The sequence below is a fragment of the Mustela lutreola genome, chromosome 10 (assembly GCF_030435805.1).
Source record: "Mustela lutreola isolate mMusLut2 chromosome 10, mMusLut2.pri, whole genome shotgun sequence".
NCBI classification, from domain to species: domain Eukaryota; kingdom Metazoa; phylum Chordata; class Mammalia; order Carnivora; family Mustelidae; genus Mustela; species Mustela lutreola.
Window position 1 is genome coordinate 436,128 of NC_081299.1, and position 13,605 is coordinate 449,732.

The 13,605-nt window shown below is 62.3% G+C and overlaps 2 protein-coding genes across 4 annotated transcripts; one reads left to right on the forward strand and one right to left on the reverse strand.

Annotated features, from left to right (window-relative positions):
* The first annotated feature begins 391 nt into the window (after positions 1 to 391).
* On the forward strand, positions 392 to 3,493 carry PUSL1 (pseudouridine synthase like 1). Of its 2 annotated transcripts, none has more exons than XM_059136257.1 (9): positions 392 to 591; positions 792 to 849; positions 942 to 1,147; positions 1,295 to 1,444; positions 1,534 to 1,704; positions 2,505 to 2,556; positions 2,639 to 2,801; positions 2,915 to 3,014; positions 3,197 to 3,493. In XM_059136257.1, exons 1-9 carry the CDS (start codon positions 521 to 523, stop codon positions 3,471 to 3,473), a joined length of 1,248 nt encoding a protein of 415 aa, XP_058992240.1. In that variant the 5' UTR covers positions 392 to 520; the 3' UTR covers positions 3,474 to 3,493. The 2 variants fall into 2 exon arrangements, with proteins under 2 accessions (XP_058992240.1, XP_058992242.1); XM_059136259.1 differs by having other exon boundaries at positions 393 to 591; positions 960 to 1,147.
* INTS11 (integrator complex subunit 11) lies at positions 3,401 to 13,596 on the reverse strand. 2 transcript variants are annotated; one of them, XM_059136254.1, is made up of 17 exons: positions 13,429 to 13,596; positions 10,637 to 10,734; positions 10,124 to 10,197; positions 9,091 to 9,319; positions 7,444 to 7,542; positions 7,326 to 7,360; positions 6,914 to 7,052; positions 6,368 to 6,432; positions 5,787 to 5,976; positions 5,382 to 5,465; positions 4,926 to 5,015; positions 4,657 to 4,819; positions 4,404 to 4,511; positions 4,259 to 4,320; positions 4,047 to 4,162; positions 3,839 to 3,968; positions 3,401 to 3,748 (listed from the first exon to the last, which is right to left on the reverse strand). In XM_059136254.1, the coding sequence occupies exons 1-17, from the start codon at positions 13,454 to 13,456 to the stop codon at positions 3,683 to 3,685; spliced, it is 1,776 nt and encodes a 591-aa protein (XP_058992237.1). In that variant the 5' UTR covers positions 13,457 to 13,596; the 3' UTR covers positions 3,401 to 3,682. The 2 variants fall into 2 exon arrangements, with proteins under 2 accessions (XP_058992237.1, XP_058992235.1); XM_059136252.1 differs by having other exon boundaries at positions 4,047 to 4,189.
* Between the last annotated feature and the right edge of the window lie 9 nt (positions 13,597 to 13,605).

The window sequence follows — 13,605 nt, forward strand, 5'->3', positions numbered from 1 at the left end:
TCCCGCCCTTTAGTTCCCAGGCCACCGTGGGCTGGGAAGGGAGTCGGACCCAGCGACAGCCGGACTGTCCGAGGGGCGCGGGGAGGGCGGGACTGCTCGCGCCAGCAGTGCGGCCGTTGCGCAACTCGGGGCATTTGCAAAACACCCCTCCGCGGAACGTGGGGACGGACCCGCTCCGGGGCAGCAGGGCGGGGGTGAGCGGGCGAGAAGACGGACGAAGGCGTGCACGCCCACGGGAGCCCCTCCTGGGCGCCGCGGTCAGAATCCGGCCCACGCGCTCTTCCGCGACTCTGCACTTTGCACCCACTCCCTTAGTTCGGCCCCGCCCCCGCTCCCACCCCTAGAGGCCAGAGGGCGGCTGAGGGCCGGACCGCCTAGACGGACCAGCGCAAAGGCGCAGGCGCGGGCGCGGGCGTGGCCACACTGCTTGCCCTCGCGCGCACGCGTGAGCGCAGGGCGCACGTGCGACCCCGCGGAGCCTGGGCCTGCTGAGTGTGGCCGCGCTCCGCGGACCCCCGCCATGGGCGCTGCAGCAGGCTCGGGGACGGCGCGCTACCTCGTGTACTTCCAGTACTTGGGCACGGAATTTAAGTACGTCTTCCGGGCCTCCCCTCCGTGCCCGCGGCCCCGACGTGGTGGTTGGCGGGGGGGGGGGGGGGGGCTAATTTAGGACCCGCCGCTCCGGTCACCCGGCGGGACGCCCCGGGGAGGGAACGGACTTGGAGAGGGCCTCAGAGGGCGGGGCACGGCCCGAACTCCGGCCGCTGACCTGGGCCCGCCTCCGCCCGCAGCGGGGTCGCGGCCGTCAGGGGCTCCCAGCGCGCCGTCGGGGTCCAGAACTACCTGGAGGTGAGCTCTGCCGGCCGGCCGCCGGGAGTGGAAAGAGGGGGACTTGAGGGAGAGGCAGATGGGAGCCCCCAGCGCTGCCCACCCCGCCCCAGGCTGCTCCGTCCCCGCAGGAGGCTGCAAAGCGGCTGAATTCGGTGGTGCCGGTCAAGTTCACTATCTCCAGCCGCACGGATGCCGGGGTCCACGCCCTGTGCAACGCGGCTCACCTGGACGTCCAGCGCCGCTCAGGCCAACCCCCCTTCTCCCCAGAGGTCCTGGCAGAGGCTCTCAACGCCCACCTGAGGCACCCGGCCATACGGTGAGCACCCATCTGCGGTCTCCAGACTGGTCCACGGTGGGTGGAGGCCTGAAGTCAGGAAGGACTCTCTGGGAGTGATAGAAATACCAAGGGGTCACTTGGGTGGGTGGCAGGATCCTCCTGGTGTACGTGATCTTGCTCCCACAGGGTACTGCAAGCTTTCCGAGTACCCGGGGACTTCCATGCCCGCCATGCGGCCACATCCCGGACCTACCTGTACCGTCTGGTCACCGGCTGCCACCGGCATGACCACCTGTCCGTGTTTGAGCGGAACCGGTGCTGGGCACTGCAGGCAGAGTGAGTGTGGATGGGAGGGGGTGGGAGGGGGCGTCAGACCCGCCTGCTGGCTACTCCCTCCCGACCAGTCCCCCCCTGGCTCCCTGCAGCTGCTTGGATGTGGACGCCATGCAGGAGGCCACCCAGCACCTCCTGGGGACGCATGACTTCAGTGCCTTCCAGTCAGCGGGCAGCCCCGCCACGAGCTCAGTGCGCACGCTGCGTCGGGCCTCCGTGGCCCCTGACCCAGGCAGCCCCTTCATCCTCCCCCAGGAGAACAGGTAAGGAAGGACACCCCGCACACTGGTCAGAGGCTGAGGGAGCTGGGTTGAGCACTTCCCCTGGCAAGGGTGGTAGAGAGGCAGGACACGGTGGGGGCTGGGGAACCCCTGCTAGTCTTCATGGAGGGATCCTAGTCCGCTGAGTGGCACGGCCCCAACCACCATGAATGAGCAGCTGTGCTCTCCCCCCCAGGGTGGGTTCCTGCCACGTCCATGGGGGCGGGGTGCACGGGGGCAGAGAACAGAAAATGCTTTCTCCAAGGGCTCCCTGCCCTGCCCTGCCCAGCTCAGCGTTCATTGTCTAGTAGATGGATCTTGGCAGCTATGAAAAGGCTTTGCTGAAGCAGCAGCACCAGGCCAGTGGTTCCAGCCCTACCTGGCAGGGGGTTGTTTCCACTGCCCCCAGCACTGTCCCTGGGGCTCTGTCCAGTTGTCAGCTACTGACTTCCAGAACCTTCCCAGTGTGAGCCAAGACTGAAGGGAGGAGGAACTTGCGTATAGTCAGCTGAAGAGCACCTAGCCCGGGGCTAGATGAGCTGGCCCCTCTGATGCCCCAGCCTGCCCCAGGACCCCAGCGCCTCAGCAGCGCCTCCACCTGAGGGCCCTGTCCCCACTGCCAAGGCCCCCAGTGCTGCCCCTCCCACTCACACTGTCCCTCTCAACAGCTTCCCTTGAGGGTGGGGTGGTCAGTGGAAGCCCCGGGGGTAGAAGAGGGTGGGAGCCCATCTCCCCTGGATCCCTCCCCCGGCCACCTCCTTGTCTGGGGCCACAGTGTGGACTTGGGCTGCCTGTATTTCTAGGTTGCAGTTCTGGAACCTGGAGTTTGAGGCCCAGTCCTTCCTGTACAAGCAGGTGGGCTCTGTCCTGGGCCTCCTGGGGGCAGGGGTGGCCTGAGGGGCTGGGCGCCTGTGGCAGTCTTGGCTTTGGGTTGCAGGTGCGGAGAATGACAGCTGTGTTGGTGGCTGTGGGGCTGGGGACTTTGATGCCTGCTCAGGTGAAGGTAATCCTGGAAAGCCGGGACCCCCTGGGCAGGCACCAGGCACGTGTGGCCCCAGCCCATGGCTTATTCCTCAAGTCCGTGCTATACAGGAGCCTTGGTAAGGTGCCTGCATGCGTCCCCCTGACTGACCCCCTCCTGAGGCTGAAGGCTTGGTGGGGGCGGGGCTCTCGGTGACAGCACAGCTGCAGCCCTCATCCGTCCTGTTGGCAGGTGGGAATCCAGCCTCTGTTCAGCAGGAAAGTGAGGAAGCCCCAGGTTGGCCAAAGAATCCCCACCTGGAGACCGGAAGCCCAAAAGCAAGAGGCCTGGAGTAAGGTTCCTCCTTCCCCTGGAGCCCTGACCCGGGCCATAGGACCAAGTTTCCAGTAGAGGAAAAGCAAGTTTCCTCAGGGAGGAGGGAGAGGCTTGAAAGGCAGGAGCTTTGCAGCCCAGATGAAGCTGTGGACTTAAGGCCAGGCCCAGCCTCTGCAGAAAACCTCCTGTGCCCTGCAGGGCTTGCTGCACGGAAGCCACAGATAACCCGCAGATTTTGCGGCTGAAGTCAGGACGGCCAGGACACACAGCCCTCCCGCCGGCCCTTGCCCCGCTCTGCATGCCACATGGGCCTCTGGCACCCCCACCTTCCTGGGCACCCTGGGCTGCTATGGGTGAACTGCAGGCAAAAGGTTTGCACATCAAGAAGGGCACAGCCACGCAGCCGCTGGTTCCGTTTTTACTGGAAATGAACACCTCAGGAGTGTCCCTCCACCCGCTGGGGGCTCAGGAATAGAAATAAAGAATAGAAATCAAGTCCCCAGGCCTGTTTTCTTTCTTCAGCCAAGTGTGGTCAGTTGGGCAGGCACAGGACACTGTGGTCTTGTCCTCACAGACAAAAGCCGCGAGCAGCTGGGGGCTCCGTGTCCAGGGACAAAGGGAAGAGCTGAGGCACAGACACAGCCCTAGAACGAAAGCCTAGGTCCCTTTGGTGACCCGCTGACCTCAGCTGGAGGCCTGGGGGAGGCCCTTCTTGAGCAGTGATGTGAGGTAACTGCCCAGCTCTTCATCCTAGAGCCAGATGCAAGAGGAGACCGTCAGCACATCCTCCCTGAACACACCTGGGACTGGAAATGGGGCTCCCTGGGGCGCAGCCCTCACCTGGTAGGTCCAGGACACCAGCAGCACCTTGGTGCCTGGGTCCTCTGAGTGGGCAGCAGCCTGGATGAGGATGGACTCCACAGTCACGGACCCATCGGGAAGGTGCTGCACGCAGTGGTCCTTGAGGACGCTGCCGGGAAGCACAGTGAGACCCCCAGCTCGTGCCCTGCTTCTTCCCAACCCGAGCCACAAGGAGTGGGGTGCCTACCTCTTCAGGTGGCTGTAGACCCGCAGGGCTGTCTCCTGCTCCTTCCGAGGGTCGTGCAGGTGCACGCGGCAGGTGAAGCGCAGCTGGTGCTCAGCCAGGCCCAGCTCCTTGAGGGCCTGCTCCGAGGACACGAGCCGGAAGTTCTGCGAGGCAAGAGCAGGTCAGGGGGGACGGGGGCACCCCTCAGCCCCTCCCCAGCACAGGCCACTCACGCTGTCCTTCATGATCAGGGTGCCATGCAGGAGCCGGGGCTTTTTGGCGTCAGGAAGCAGCCCTGCGGAGAAAGGGCAGGGATAGGAGCCGGCCGCCCGCCGTGCCTCGGCCCAGCCCCAACCCGGTGCGCCCTGCCTTGCGTACCCTGTGCCATCTCCCGCTTCAGCAGCCCCAGCGAGACGCCCACGGGGATGCTGGGGCTTGTGGGCAGCGTCACCGTCTCCCCGTTGGCCGGCATGTAGCAGCTGACCCCTGGGCAAGAGGGGGAGCAGCAGAGAGCCTCAGTCCAGGCCGTCCGGCCCTGCCTGTTCCAACCCTGGGGGTGGACCCTGCCCCCGTCCCCCGTATCGTCCCAAGCCCCCCCTCCCCGCCCCGTGCCTGGGCTCAGGCTGCCTACGGAGTTCCTGCTCGATCTTCTGCTTCAGGAACTCCATCTTCTTGGCCTCCCCGTGCACCAGCAGCACGCTCTCGGGCTCTGCCTGGCCCACCAGCTGCATGATGCCCTTGGCATCCGCGTGGGCGCTGAAGGACATGTACTCCACCTGCATCTTGACCTCCAGCTGTGGCGTCCCGGATACACAGGCCATTAGCATAAGCAATGAGCACCAGCGGCTCCCCGCCAACCCCGGAGGGGTCTGTGGAGCTGCCGGGGAAGTGGGGACTCACCACCTGCCGCCCCTCCATCTCCAGCTTGCGCTGCCCGCTGAGGATCTTATGGCCCACGGTGCCTTGCACACAGTAGCCAGGCATGATGACCTGTGGGGAGGGCAGCCAAGTCCTGCCTCAGGCTTCCACCCTGCCCATCTGAACCTGTACCCTTAACGGCCCCTTTCCTTTGCCAGTAGCTCCCTATCCCAGACCCCACTGCACCTGGGGGTGCTCAGGGGTCTCAGCACAAGCCCACCCAGGCCTGAGCACCACATCAGCTCAGGACGCATCACTGCCTGCTGCAACAGGCCGACCCAAAGCAAGAGTCTGAGCCGCCGCGTGAGACACCAGGCCCCCCAGGTTACTGAGCCCTGTCCTGACAACCAAGTGTCCCCAAGCCAAACACAAACCCCTGTTCCCGCACCTCTCTGCCCAACCTCACCGGCCGGCCCTCCTGGGAGGTGGACCTCTTACCATGTTCTTCTCATTCCCTGCCCACTTCCGGAAGATCTGCAATGACTGGCCAGCGTGCAGCATGCCTGGTGTGGCGAACACCACCTGGGGGACGGGGGGATGGGTAGGGCAGTAGCCCGCCTGTCAAAGAACCAGCACCGGCCATGGGCCCAGCTCCTCTGCCCTGAGCCTTCTGGCCCTGTACCTGCCACAGGCCCTACCTTCTGACCCCCACCTCTTTCCCCCAGCACAGCGCACCCCACTTCCTGAGGGAGAGCTGCAGGCAAAGTCCCCTCCCCTGTCCCAGACCCGGAGGAGGTGCCGTGTGTGTGGACAGTCAGCACACGCCCCAGCCCGGGGCAAACATGACTCAGCTACAACAGGCACCAGCTAGACATCCCCAGCCCCTCCTGGCCAGGGCCTCACCATCGGACCCGGGTTGTCAGCAAATGCTCGGTCGAAGGCTTTGATGTGCTTAAATTCAAACATGTTCCTCTGGACAAAAGTCTTCCGGATCTTCTGGTTGGTCCAGGTTATGAAGAGCTTGTAGTAGTGGTTGGCCTTCTCCGTCAGGCCCGTCGAGAAGTAAATGGGCGCCTTCAGGTTCATGCGCTCCCTGCGGACAGTGCGGGGCCACGTGGAGGACGCTGCCAGGGAAGGACCAGTCCACATCACCCTTCACACCTGCAGCCTGGGTCGTGTCTGGCGAAGAACAAGTCCCTGATGCCCCACCTCGGCCCACTTCCTTCTATAAAACGCTGGTTCTGATGGAGGGGACCCAGAGCACATGGTTCAGTGGGGGTGCCCAGTGTGGGAAAGCACAACACAGGCCTCCTGGCTTGGGCAGGCACCCCCACAGGTATCAGACACCCCGACCTGATAGCTGCCAGGGATATAGGCTGTGTTCTGCCTAGAGCCAGACTGAGGACCCTCCCAGGCTGGACACAGGCATCCCACAGATGCCCACTTAGGCCAGGGTTCCCAGAACCCAGTCTGGCCGCACCTACCAGAAGGTCTCCAGCAGGATGCACAGCTCCTGAGCGCGGCCCAGGGCAAACACAGGGATCAGCACCTGCAGGGGGAGGGCGAGGCGGGCTCAGGCAGGAGTCCCTGGCAGCGCTGCCCACCCAAGTTAAGCCCACATCTGACCATAGTCGGCAGGCAGCCGTGCCCCATGGCTGCCTTCTCAAGGAGCAGCTGCTCTACAGACCGGCCTCACTGGGAGCCCAGATGGTCAGAGGCTGCGTCCACCGAGAGCTCATAGCCAGGCACCCCTGAGAGCCAGAGGCCCTTTGTGAACTACAGGCAAGGCCCCCATACTCGCCAGAGAGTCCTGGCCAGTCCCGGTCTGGGGTCTGAGGTGACAGGTGAATAAACACCCCACTAGTCTTCAGAGAAGTTTTTCTTAATGCTGAGCAAGTCTCCCTCCCCGCACGCCCAGAACGCATGGCACTCATCTCCTGACAGGCCAGCCGTGGCCTGAGGACTGTGCAGCATGGTCAGGGTGGGCACACGGCCCAGAGACCTGCCCGGCCCCTGCCTGCACCAGCTACCTTCCCGCCACGTTCCACAGCTTCGTGGACTTTCTTCAGAAAGTCTCGCTCCCGGCAGCGTTTGGAGTCCCGGATGGTCGTGGCGTAGGTCGATTCTGTGATGAGCAGGTTGGGACGGCACTTGTCAATCCAGGCAGCGCTGCAACAGAGGTGGACGTGGCCGGAGGTGGGCGTGGCCGGAGGTGGACAACCCAACGTGGCTAGGAGCGACACAATGGACCCCAGCCACGGCTTCCCTGGACCCACGGGCAAGCACCGCTCTGGGGGAGACAGGAGGAAGAGACTCTGCCGGGCACAGAGGACATGTGGCAGAAACCAACACACGGACTGCCCAAGCCCCCAGCACATCCACAAGCCTCACTGTACTCCTGAGGGTCCCCGCAGGACGGAACAAACACACCAGCTTACTCACCCCAAATGCCGGTCCGGGGTCATATTATAATCGCCCTGGCAAAGAGTGTGGCAGTGAAACGGGTGCCCCTCCTCCCCAGCCAAGCGGTAGCCCCTGTCCCCCACGGGCTTCCACTGACCGTGTAGACCACCGACTCTGAGCCCACTTTGATCTGGAACATGGCTGCCCCCAGCACGTGGCCTGCATAGTAGGCCTTGATTTCAAGCTCGTCATCCACCTACAGAGGAGAGGACTCAGTCAGGTCTTCAGGGTAGGCTGGGCAGGTGGTCAGTTGACAAGGGTGGCAGAGGGACCAAGGGGGCGGACACCGGGGAGGGCGGAAGGGGAGAACACGGCTCCAAGCCTTCATCATGTCCTGCTCTCACTGGGTCCAGTTCTCAACCAACAGGAACAGGACACAAGGGAGGAGATGACGCCACAGAAAAGAGAAACGACCGTCTAGAGAAGCAGACTCAGGACTCCCAGAGTTTTCAGACTCAGAGTTTAAGGGCTATGATTAACATATTTAGGAAGATGAAAGATAAAATTAAGAATGTTGACCAGAAAACTAGAAATTATTATTATTTTTTAAATATTTATATTTATTTATATATTTGACAGACAGAGATCACAAGTAGGCAGAGAGGCAGGCAGAGAGAGAGAGAGAGAGGAGGAAGCAGGCTCCCCGCTGAGCAGAGAGCCCGATGCGGGACTCGATCCCAGGACCCTGAGATCATGACCCGTGCCGAAGGCAGCGGCTTAACCACTGAGCCACCCAGGCGCTCAATAAATAAAATCTTTAAAAAAAAAAAATGTTCTAAGACCTTTGCATTATCTACAGGCAAAACCTCCAAATACCTTAGATTTTTGTTGTCGTGGATGCATTTTGTAAACTCTACCACTATGAGAATTACAAAAGTATAAAATTACTAGCCAAATAAAAGGGAGAAACAGAGGGGTGCCTGGGTGACTCCGTTGGTTAAACATCTGCCTCTGGGGCACCTGGGTGGCTCAGTGGGTTAAAGCCTCTGCCTTCGGCTCAGGTCATGATCCCAGGGTCCTGGGATGGAGCCCCGCATCGGGCTCTCTGCTCAGCGGGGAGCCTGCTTCCCCCTCTCTGCCTGCCTCTCTGCCTGCTTGTGATCTCTGTCAAATAAATAAATAAAATCTTTAAAAACACACACACACAGACCATGCAGTCAAGCTGAAAGTAAAACCACGGAAAAAGACACACTGTGGCAATAGTCCAGACGGGGAAGGTGAGGCTGGCGAGAACAGACTTGGAGGTGGAAAGTGCTATTAAAAATAAACACACGTCATGCTGACACTAAGTCCAAGCAGAAATACCTGAAAATACACAGATGCCTACGAACAAGCAAAACCTACTGACTCCAAGGAGAAAGAGACAAGCGCACGATCTCTGTGACACGTGTCACCCCATGTGAGCGCGTTTGCCTGCTGAAACCCCTTCACTTCCTTGCTGACCCGCACACAACAGTTACTGAGGCAGAACCCTAACCCACAGGCCAGTACCGGCTGCCCTTCAGGGCTTGTCCACTCAGTGTCCAGTCTCTGCCCGCCACCGCCCCAGCCAGCGCCCCCTCTCGGGCGCAGCCAGGCACAGAGCCGGGAGAGCAGCGGGGGTCCCACAAGCTGGATGGGCGCTTGGCACGCTGCCTTGTGTACCCGAATCTGGGCCGGGACCCACCGCATGCGCTTGCCCCCTGCTGCCTCCTGGTGGACAGCACCCGACACAGGCTGAGACGGGGTCTGCGAGGCCCCTGACCTGGACCGTCTGGTGGAGGTGGACAGCTACCACCTTCTTCATACAGTCTTTGATCATCTGCGACGTGAAGAAGTTGGCCTCGCCCTTCTTGTCCACGGCGATCTTGCGGTAGTCCTCCAGCAGGATGGGGCAGATGGCCTGGGTGGGGTGGGTCATGTAGATGGGCCCGTCATAGCCCACCATCTCGCTGAAGTAGGGGAGGGCCCCACAGTGGTCCAGGTGGAAATGACTGCGGAGGCAACACAGGTCAGCCCAGGGCCGCTGCTCCCCAACCAAGCCTGCCCCCTCCACCGGCCTCCACACCAGCAGAGCCTCGGGGTCCTTCCACCCAGTCATTCATTTGTACACTGACTCCCTCGTGCGCATCAGATGCCCACCTCAGTACCCCAGAGTGACAAAAACTACTACCGTCCTGGAACTTGGAATCTAAATGTCCAATAAATCAGTGGGCATTGACGAGATAATGCTCACGTCAGACAGACACATGTTCTATAGAGTAGTGACAAGAAGCTAAGAAGGGGACAGAGCATCGGACAGTCAGCATCTCTGGCGGATGGGCAGGAAGACCCCATGGCATGGGAACCACAGCAAGAAGGCACCGGGGCAGAGGGACGGGAGTGCTGCGTGTCCACAAATGGAGCAGACCAGGGTGGGGATGGCCTCCCTGCCGTGAGCCAGTTGCCCAAGCTCAGCCCCATTGTCCTGGGGCAGCTGGGGCTCAGGGCTCTCATCCGTGACACTCGGGGCAGAGCCAGTAGGCACACACGGCACAGTGTGCCCCCTTGCTCCACCATGCCGACCAAAGCCCACAAAGGAGCAACCGAGGACACTTAGGTCTCAGGCAAACCATCCAGAGTCAGGAAAGGGCAGCTCCAGGGGCTTGCCACACAGACAACCTAGAGCAGAACCTGGGCCTGGGACACCCCACAGCCTGCAGCCTTCCCAGACCCTGAGTGGCTCTCCTGGGCTCCCAAGTCCTCAAGGTGGGGCCAGATGCAAACCCACACAACACTAACAGCCGACTGGTGCCCACCTGATGATCACACAGTCCAGGAAGTCGGTCAGCCGGCCATTGCGGGTGATGTAGGAGAAGTCAGGGAAGCGCCTCTGGCAAGCCAAGAGAAAGGGTCAGAACACAGTTGCCCTGGATCTGCCAGCACTCCGGAGAGTGGCTCCCAGGAGTGGGGAATGAGCATGGCCACTGACTGCTCACAGCCTCCAAGACCACACGGAGGGAACAAACTGCCAGAATCCATCACCCAGCCAGAAGGCCTGCCTGGGGACCACTGGGCTGCCCCATAACTCCACGGGAGCCCGAGACCCTGCTCTGGCACAAACCAAGCCTCCCACACGGGGTACTCCATCTGTCAGGTGATGGTGGGGAGCCTGCCAGGGAACGCAGTGACCCCAGGCCCACCTGCCTCTCGCCACTGCCCACTTTCCCAGAGCCCGTACTCCGAGGCTCTGAAGCCTGGGGCCCTGCTGAGAGCAGCACTGAGGAGCCGCTGAATGAGGTGCCTCCAGGCCGCCTCCGCTCAGGACTCACGTCGTCACTGAAGCCCATGTGCATCCCGCAGTCCAGCATGACGTTCTTGCCTGCGATGGAGACCAGGATGCAGCTCCGGCCCACATCCTGGCCGGCCCCTGAAAAGCAGGATGAGACCGGCTGCCACGCCACAGCCCTCTCCCCGCCGCTGCAAGCAACGGCCCCGCCCTGAGAACAAGGTCCAGCCGCCTGCCTCACAAGCCCACTGGGAACTCTGGGTCCCTGACCCTGCAGAACCCTCGGTGGTCTAGGAAAGCCCCACGGCTGCTGTGCTGATGACGTGTGAGGCGAGTAGCAGCACCCCCGTCTCTACACTCAGGCCGGTGAAACATGCAGGTCGGGGCCAAGTGCCAAGGCTGCCAAGGGAGCTCCACAGCACATGCCCTCCCCCACCACACTGCCAGCCTCAGGCCCTGCCACCACCACCCAGGTCAGATGGAACAAGACCCCCACTTCTTGAGGGGGCAGCCCACCTGCTGTGGCTGACAGGAACCTTCAAAGGCCGGGGCTGTGTAGCAGGTGCTGCTGGACTGTGGTCCTGGCACTTAACAGGGCCAAGCCGGCACCCCACAGGGCATCACTGTCCCTCTTGGAAACTCCACTGGGGGCACACGTGGGCTATGGAGCCCTCTCCCCAGGACCTACTCCCAGAAGGCATCAAGCATCTCCAGGTGGTGCCCCTGCAGAGGGACACCTGTGTGGCTTTAGCCTAGCCATGGGGAGACCTGGCCCGAGCTGTCCAGCAATGACCAGTTACAGTGGCCACAATGCAGATGGCTCACTACCACATCCCCGCAGGGCACCCAGAGCCCAGAACTTAACCTGAGTCCTACCCACGTTCCTGACTTCAAGCCCTACCCATCTGTTCCAGCCCCAGCAGGCCACAACCTTGCAGGGCCTGATTATAGCAAACGACCCGTTTTCCATCTTGATCCTACAATCTTCCATCTGCCAGCCAGAGTCAGCGCCTTCTGTTAGCGCCATGCACATCAAGGTGGCCCAGAGCAGGACCCAGACTGGTCCTTGAGAAGCTTCAGTGACCCGTAAACAGTAGGTGACCCCAGCCAAGAGCTTCGTCTGCATGCTTCAGGCCACCTAGCCAAAGGCCTGGAGCTCTCTCATAAGCCTGCTCCTGCCCCAGCAGAACAACGTCAGGGTCTCAGCTGTCTGCTCCCTGCTGCACCTCTAGCCCTCGAGCTGCACCCAGCGCAGAGGCCCTCCAGACATTTGTGATGGGGTAAAGGGAGGACTGCCCCTCTTTACAGAGGATGTGAAGGCACAGAAGTCATGGGATCACCCCATGGACACATGGATCCTAAGCATGGGGCCAGGAATGGTTTTCCAGACTCCAGAGCTCGGTTCTTACGCACTGACCTCTACTCCCAACAAGAATCACAACCACCCCAGGGAGCAAGGAGAGTGGCCCCAACAGGGCTGCAGATGTGGGGGAACAGAGTCTAGAGCACACACAAAGAGACAGGACTCAGAAGAAGACAAAGATGACTTCACGTCTGCGAAGTTTGTGTTTGGGGGAAAGGAGACAATGACCATGTGGATAAGACACACACTGAGTCCATCAGGTAGAGTTTAGGCCCTGGAGAAGATTAAGGCAGGGGAGGGGACACAGAAACTCCCAGATCCACACCAGGGGGAAGTCCTCCTTAAAATGACTTCGGAGCAGGGTGGAGAGGGACAGCCAGGAGATGGGAGGGGCGGCCGTGCAAAGCCCGTGGGGCAGGAGTGGCCCAGGCCTCTCTGCACCTGGCCCACATGACCAGCGAGTCAGGAGGCAGAAGCTGGCAGAGGAAGACAAAAGAGGAGTTCTGCTTTGACCGTGCTGTGGCCTTGGGAGCACACCCAGGTGCAGACTGGGGTAAGAGAAGCAGCAGAAAGACCTGCTGGAAGAGAGTGGGTGGTGAGAGGGCCAAATCGTGAAGGGGCACGATCCGAGGAGGCAGGGGAGTGTGGGGTCACAGCAGCCAGAGGGGCACCCGTGCCAAAAGCTATGAGAGGCTGTTGAGGGAGGGATCTGTCCCGCACCGGACCCCGGGAGCAAGGATGTTCAACAGCTCAGTGTCCCCACGCGGCGCCGGGGGTGCTGCATGATGGCGAACTCAGCGTGAGGACGCATGCAGAGCTGTGCGGAGCATCTGCACAGGCACACGCTCCCCACGCATGGCCCCGTGTGGGAGGCAGGGTCCAGGGCAGCCCAGAGCACAGCGCAGGAAGAGTGCCCAGAGAGCGCTAGAGGGCTGGCCTCCAGAACGCGACCTGATACCCCCCTTGTTCCTGGGGCCCGGGCTCTCGGCGACCTTCCCCACTCGGTGCTCTGCACTCTTTGGGCTTTTATACCGTCTACAGAACGCAAACCTTCCTTAGAAGCAAAACCAAACCAAACCGCCGCAGAGCCCGGTGAGCCAAGGCTGAGGCGCGTGGACGGCTGGACTGGGCGAACGGGAAGCCGCAGGTAGCGGGTGCGAGACCGATGCAGGGGGCAGCGAGGGCCACGACAGGCACCAGGGCACGTGCACAGAGGCCGGCGCGGCGAGGACGCAGGCCGGGGCCCTCGGGGTCGGCGTCCGGAGGGCGGACCCACCCTCCTCTCACGGCGAGAAGAGCGGGGGACGCAGCGGCACAGCAGCGGCCGACCCTCGGGAGGCGGAGCCGGCCCGAGACCTCCGCGGACGGCAGCCGCGGGCCGGCGACCCCGGCCAGGCCTCGGAGCCCCCGAGCTCGTCCCCGGACCACCGCCCCCCCGCGCCCGCGAGGCCGGCCGAGCGCGCCTCACTCACCCAAGGGAGTGACCCTGATCTCGGGCATGCTGCGGGACGCGCTCCCACGCCCGCAGCCTCTGCCCGCACCGAGCCGGCAGAACCACCGCGGCCGCACGACACCCAGAACCGGGACTCCGGCGCGCCGAACCCCGACCCGCGGCGACGTATCGCGCAGGCGCAGCCCCAACGGCGCCA

What these genes read in the sequence shown, in the direction of transcription:
- PUSL1 (XM_059136257.1), top strand. Translation starts at nt 521, where the DNA reads ATGGGCGCTGCAGCAGGCTCGGGGACGGCGCGCTACCTCGTGTACTTC. An exon ending in GGGTCCAGAACTACCTGGAG is followed by an intron (nt 850 to 941) that starts GTGAGCTCTGCC and finishes ACCCCGCCCCAG; the next exon opens with GCTGCTCCGTCCCCGCAGGA. An exon ending in CTGAGGCACCCGGCCATACG is followed by an intron (nt 1,148 to 1,294) that starts GTGAGCACCCAT and finishes TTGCTCCCACAG; the next exon opens with GGTACTGCAAGCTTTCCGAG.
- INTS11 (XM_059136252.1), bottom strand. Translation starts at nt 13,456, where the DNA reads ATGCCCGAGATCAGGGTCACTCCCTTGG. An exon ending in CTGGACTGTGTGATCATCAG is followed by an intron (nt 9,320 to 10,123) that starts GTGGGCACCAGT and finishes TTGCCTCCGCAG; the next exon opens with TCATTTCCACCTGGACCACT. An exon ending in GAAGCGGGAGATGGCACAGG is followed by an intron (nt 4,321 to 4,403) that starts GTACGCAAGGCA and finishes CTTTCTCCGCAG; the next exon opens with GGCTGCTTCCTGACGCCAAA.